Here is a 1,859-nt window from a genome sequence, read left to right on the forward strand (position 1 = left end):
CCTCGAACATATACACAAAGTTATAAGATAATAAATGCGAATCCTAAAAATCCTATGCAACCATGTGGTGGTATTTAAAGTAACAGGCAATTATTACACTTGTCTTCTTGTACAATAAATGTTAAACATAATACTACACTCATATTTGATCAAATGCCATATCACAAAATCATAGAAAAAGAATATTAAAATATCTCTGTAATTTTGTTTTAGTCACCGTCAATCTGCTCCGTTCTCTTCGGAGATTGTGTTGATTGAAGGGGTGACTCAAGCAACGTTACAAATACTCCCCCCACAAGAGAGTCCCTGCCTGGTTAAAGATCAAGTTTTTCGGGCTGTCGAATGAGCCGTCCTGCGCGGGATGAGGCCAGGCGAGGTCTATCTGCAGAGACTGGTGTAGGAGGAGGTGCACATGAGTGGTCTGACATAGAAGTATGGCCATCAACAAAAGGTGATGTCGACGTAGATTCTTCTTCCTCTAAGTAGGCAGGCTTTAAACGGTCGATGGACACCCAGTCGCTGTGTCCAGCTATGCTGAGACGAAATGCCTTGGAGTTACGCTCCAGGACGGCATAGGGTCCCCGGTAGGGGCGGGTGAGGGGTGATTTGTGAGCATCGTTCCTCACGAAGACGAACTTACAGGCTCTCTCTCTGCTGTGGGGGCATCTTCTTGTGTGTCTGGACGCATGGCCGGTACTTCCCCACCGCCTGGCGTAGTCTGGCGAGGTAGTTGCCATCATCAGTGGTATAGAATGATGGAAAGAACTCTCCTGGAACAACGAGGGGCTCTCCAAACACCATCTCAGCAGGGGAGACGCGTAGTTCCTCCTTGGGCGATGTCCGGATCCCAAGGAGGACCCAGGGTAGTTGGGCCCTCCAGTTTGGTCCAGTACATCGTGCCATCAGCGCAGCCTTTAGGGTGCGGTGGGTTCGCTCTACCATTGGCTGCTGGGTTGTATGCCGTGGTGTGATGGATGTTTGTCCCCATTAATTCTCCCAAGGACGTCCACAAGTGAGAGATGAAAACAGGACCCCGGTCGGAAGTGATCTCATCTGGAACGCCAAAGCGGCTGATCCATCCATGTAAGAGGGCTTCTGCGCAGTCTTGAGCGTTAGCGTTTTACATGGGGATTACCTCAGGCCATCGTGTGGAGCGTTCTGTAGCGGTGAAGAGGTATTGTGCTCCGTCTGATGGTGGAAGGGGACCAACCACATCGACATGAAGATGTCCAAAACGACGTTTGGGCTGGTGGAATTCTCCTGTCCCCGACTCTGTGTGGCGGCTGACTTTGCTGGTCTGGCAGGTGAAACAGCAACGTGCCCACTGCTTTATATCCTTATTCATTTTGTGCCAGACAAATTTTTCTTTTATCAGATGGGCGCTCGACCGTCCAGATGGATGCGACAACCCATGGATGATGTCAGAGATTTGGCGGCGGAAGGGCTTCGGGATGAGAGGGCGTGGTCGACTGGTGCTGACATCACAGAAGATGGTGCGGCCCCTGTCTCCGAAGTTGACGTCCTTCCATTGGAGACCGGTTATGGCGGTGCAGTAGGCTGCAGTCTCAGGGTCGTCCTCTTGTGCAGTTGCTATCTCATCGTAGTTAATTCCGAAGTGGACCGAGTTTATCTCCACTCTCGAGAGGGCATCTGCCACTGGATTCAACTTTCTGGGGGTGTACGCGATGGTGCAATTGAACTCGGCAATGCTGGACAGTTGCCACTGTTGTCGGTTAGACCAAGTATCACCTGGTTTGGAGAAGGCGTGAACCAGTGGCTGGTGGTCTGTACGGATGGTGAATGGGCTTCCTTCAAGGAGGTGTTTGAAGTGACGAACAGCTAGGTATACAGCAAGTAGT

At 50.7% G+C, this 1,859-nt stretch overlaps 1 protein-coding gene across 1 annotated transcript; it reads right to left on the minus strand.

Moving 5' to 3' along the window:
* Positions 1-314: 314 nt before the first annotated feature.
* On the minus strand, positions 315-942 carry LOC123519780. The gene is made up of 2 exons (XM_045281287.1): positions 641-942; positions 315-534 (listed from the first exon to the last, which is right to left on the minus strand). Exons 1-2 carry the CDS (start codon positions 940-942, stop codon positions 315-317), a joined length of 522 nt encoding a protein of 173 aa, XP_045137222.1.
* Positions 943-1,859: the final 917 nt, after the last annotated feature.

This window comes from Portunus trituberculatus, chromosome 46 (assembly GCF_017591435.1).
Source record: "Portunus trituberculatus isolate SZX2019 chromosome 46, ASM1759143v1, whole genome shotgun sequence".
Lineage (NCBI taxonomy): Eukaryota > Metazoa > Arthropoda > Malacostraca > Decapoda > Portunidae > Portunus > Portunus trituberculatus.